Source organism: Aptenodytes forsteri, unplaced genomic scaffold, assembly GCF_000699145.1.
Source record: "Aptenodytes forsteri isolate BGI_AS27 unplaced genomic scaffold, ASM69914v1 Scaffold471, whole genome shotgun sequence".
In the NCBI taxonomy this organism is placed as follows: Eukaryota; Metazoa; Chordata; class Aves; order Sphenisciformes; family Spheniscidae; genus Aptenodytes; species Aptenodytes forsteri.
Window position 1 is genome coordinate 1,262,242 of NW_008795862.1, and position 3,358 is coordinate 1,265,599.

Here is a 3,358-nt window from a genome sequence, read left to right on the forward strand (position 1 = left end):
GGGAAGGCAGGAGGGGGGCACCCATGGGAAGGGGTTTTGGGGTGAAGGCAGGAGGGAGGCACCCATGGGAAGGGGTTTTGGGGTGAAGGCAGGAGGGAGGCACCCATGGGAAGAGGTTTTGGGGTGCTTTGGGTCGAAGGCAGGAGGGGCCACCCATGGGCAAGGCTGGATGAGGGTGGTCGCTCTGGCTGGGGGAACCAGGGTGGGTGGGGGTGCCCCGGCAACGTGTGACCCCCCCCGTGTGTGTGTGTGGCCCCCCCAGCTGGGAAGCGCTACGGGCCACGGGACGAGCCGCCCGGCCGGCCCTGAGGGTGGGGGGACCCAGCGCCTCAACATCCAGCGCATCCTCAAGGTCAACCGGACCCTCTTCATCGGGGACAGGTCCGAACCGTGGCACCCCAAAGCCTCCCCACGATAGGGGTGGGCACCCGACACCCACCCCAACCCTCTTTGCTGGGGAAGGACCCCACTACCTGCCCTGGGACACCCCAAAATCTGCCATGGGGGAACCCCAGCAGGTTGGACACCTCAGGGGGCTCCGACGGGGCTGTCCCTGCCCCAGTGATGCTCATCGCCCACCCCAGCACCCCACATCTCTCCAGGGGGGTGGCAGTGGATCCCGCACACCCCCCCCTCCCAACATGCCTCGCTGGGGGGCACATCCCCGGGGTGCCCCCAGCATCGCAGCCGGGAGCCCTGCAGGGTGGTGACACCCGTGTCCCCCTCCCCAGGGACAACGTCTACCGCGTGAGCCTGGAGCCCACCGGTGCCAGCGAGATGCGCTACCACCGGGTAAGTGCCGAGCCAAAAAAGGTGGGGGGCGCTGCCGGCTTCGCCCCGGCCCCACACTGGGTTTTCTCCCCACCCCCAGAAGCTGACGTGGCGCTCGAACCAGCACGACATCAGCATCTGCCGGATGAAGGGGAAACACGAGGTATGGGGTGGGGGGGTCCGCAGCCCGTGAGGCCTCCCCCGGGAGGGGACCGAGCGCCTTCTGCGCACCGTGTCACAGGGACAAAGCCACCCCGTGCGTCCCCCCGGTGTCACCCTCCGCCTCCCCACTCCCTGCCAGCGGTTGTGTCTCTGTGATTTATCAGCCGCTTGGATAACTGAGTTTGTAATTAATTATTTCGGGCCCGTGGAGCAGAGCAGGCACAGCCCAGCATCTGCCAGAAATCCAATTTCCAGGTCCCATAAATGCCGTTTTGGGGTGAAAATACCCCCCAAGCCAGACCCTCGCAGCGATGGGGGCCTGGGTGGGAGCACCCAGGGGTGGGGTGGGGCGGACAAGGGTGCCGAGGGGTGATGGTTCCCTCTCGCCGGCGCAGGCAGAGTGCCGTAACTTCGTCAAGGTGCTGCTGGTGCGGAATGAGAGCCTGCTCTTCGTCTGCGGCACCAACGCCTTCAACCCCGTCTGTGCCAACTACAGCGTGAGTCACCCACCCGCCACCGGGATGGAGACACCTGGGACCCCGTGTGTCATCACCCCTGTGTCCGGGTGACCGGCTCCGCGGGCAGGGGATGCTCCTGCCTGTGCCACGGAGGCAGCCCGGACCCCGCTGCCCGGGTGGCATCGCTCACGGCCCCATCTCACCCCGCTCTAGATGGACACGCTGGAGCCCATCGGGGACAACATCAGCGGCATGGCCCGGTGTCCCTACGATCCCAAGCACGCCAACGTGGCCCTCTTCACAGGTCAGTGCTGGCACCGCCGGCGCCGCACCGGGTGCTCTGCCTGCCGTCCCCAGCCCCGTGCCTGGCTGACGCCCCTCTCCCACGCAGGGGGGATGCTCTTCACCGCCACGGTGACGGATTTCCTGGCCATTGACGCCGTCATCTACCGCAGCCTGGGGGACAGCCCGACCCTCCGCACCGTCAAACACGACTCCAAATGGTTCAAAGGTGCCTCCCGTGGCGTGGCGCCCACCGTGTGCCACACAGCACCGGTCCCCGTCCCCTTTGACACCATCCTGGGACATCCCTGACCCTGCCACTGTCCCCGCAGAGCCCTACTTCGTGCACGCCGTGGAATGGAGGAGCCACGTCTACTTCTTCTTCCGGGAGATCGCCATGGAGTTCAACTATCTGGAGAAGGTGGGAGACATCCTTGCGGTGTCCCGAGACACCTGGGGTGGGGACAGGGACAAGAGGACACTCATCAGGGTTGGGTACCAGATGGTGATGGGTGACCGTCCCGTAGGTGGTGGTGTCCCGGGTGGCCCGGGTGTGCAAGAACGACATGGGGGGCTCACAGCGGGTGCTGGAGAAGCAGTGGACCTCCTTCCTCAAGGCCCGGCTCAACTGCTCCGTGCCGGGCGACTCGCACTTCTACTTCAACGTTATCCAAGCCGTGACGGACATCCTGGAGCTGGACGGGCGCCCCGTGGTGCTGGCCGTCTTCTCCACGCCTGCCAACAGGTTGGACCCTCTTGTGCCCCGCTGAGACCCCCGGGGCTGGGCTGGGACCCCTCTGTGCGCCCCAGTGCCCGTGGGGGACATGAGGGACATGGGGGATGGGTTGAGGTGTTCACCCTGTGCCTGCGTCCCCCCAGCATCCCCGGCTCGGCCGTCTGCGCCTTCGACATGACCCAAGTGGCCGCCGTCTTCGAGGGACGTTTCCGGGAACAGAAATCACCCGAATCCATCTGGACACCCGTGCCCGAGGACATGGTGCCAAAGCCCCGGTGAGTGACGTGCCACAGGGACAGGGATGGGGACATCCAGGCTGGGACCGACAGGAAGGGGCATGGGGATGGAGGTGGGGACAGGGATAGGGACAGGGACAGCCAGGGCTGGTATCCACACGGAGGGTGGTAGGGACGGGGATGGGGATGATGATTGGGACAGGGATGATGATGGGGACAGAGATGGGGACGGGGACAGGGTTGGCAAGGGCTGGTACTAGCAAGGACAGTGGTGGGGATGGGGAAAGGGACAGGGATGGGGACAGAGACAGTCAGGGCTGACACCAGCAGGAAGGGTAGTGGGGACGGGGACGGGGACAGGAATAGTGACAGCCAGGACCAGTACCAGCTGAGCTGGGGACAGGGATGGGGACAGCCAGGCTGGCACCCGGAGGGAGAGCGATGAGAGTGGGCATAGGGTCAGGGATGGGGACAGGGACAGGGATGGGGACAGGAATGATCAGGGCTGGTACCAGCAGGGAGGGTGGTTAGGGACAGGGATGGGGACGGGGACAAGGACAGGGTGGGCAAGGGCTGGTGCTAGCAGGGACAGTGGTGGGGACAGGGAAAGGGACAGCGATGGGCACAGGGACAGTCAGGGCTGACACCAGCAGGAAGGGTAGAGGGGATGGGGACGGGGATTGGGCTGGGGACAGCCAGGGCCAGTACCAGCA

General features: G+C 65.9%; 1 protein-coding gene across 1 annotated transcript in view; it reads left to right on the forward strand.

Annotated features, from left to right (window-relative positions):
• Window positions 1-3,358, forward strand: part of SEMA6B (semaphorin 6B) — a gene marked incomplete at its 3' end in the record, with an annotated part of 60,514 nt that overhangs the window by 52,189 nt on the left and 4,967 nt on the right. Inside the window, exons 2-10 of the mRNA XM_019473325.1 lie at window positions 263-381; window positions 732-792; window positions 872-934; window positions 1,329-1,430; window positions 1,605-1,695; window positions 1,783-1,902; window positions 2,006-2,094; window positions 2,201-2,418; window positions 2,553-2,684. Of these exons, the coding sequence (XP_019328870.1) occupies window positions 263-381; window positions 732-792; window positions 872-934; window positions 1,329-1,430; window positions 1,605-1,695; window positions 1,783-1,902; window positions 2,006-2,094; window positions 2,201-2,418; window positions 2,553-2,684 (995 nt within the window). The remainder of the gene's footprint in view (window positions 1-262; window positions 382-731; window positions 793-871; window positions 935-1,328; window positions 1,431-1,604; window positions 1,696-1,782; window positions 1,903-2,005; window positions 2,095-2,200; window positions 2,419-2,552; window positions 2,685-3,358) is intronic.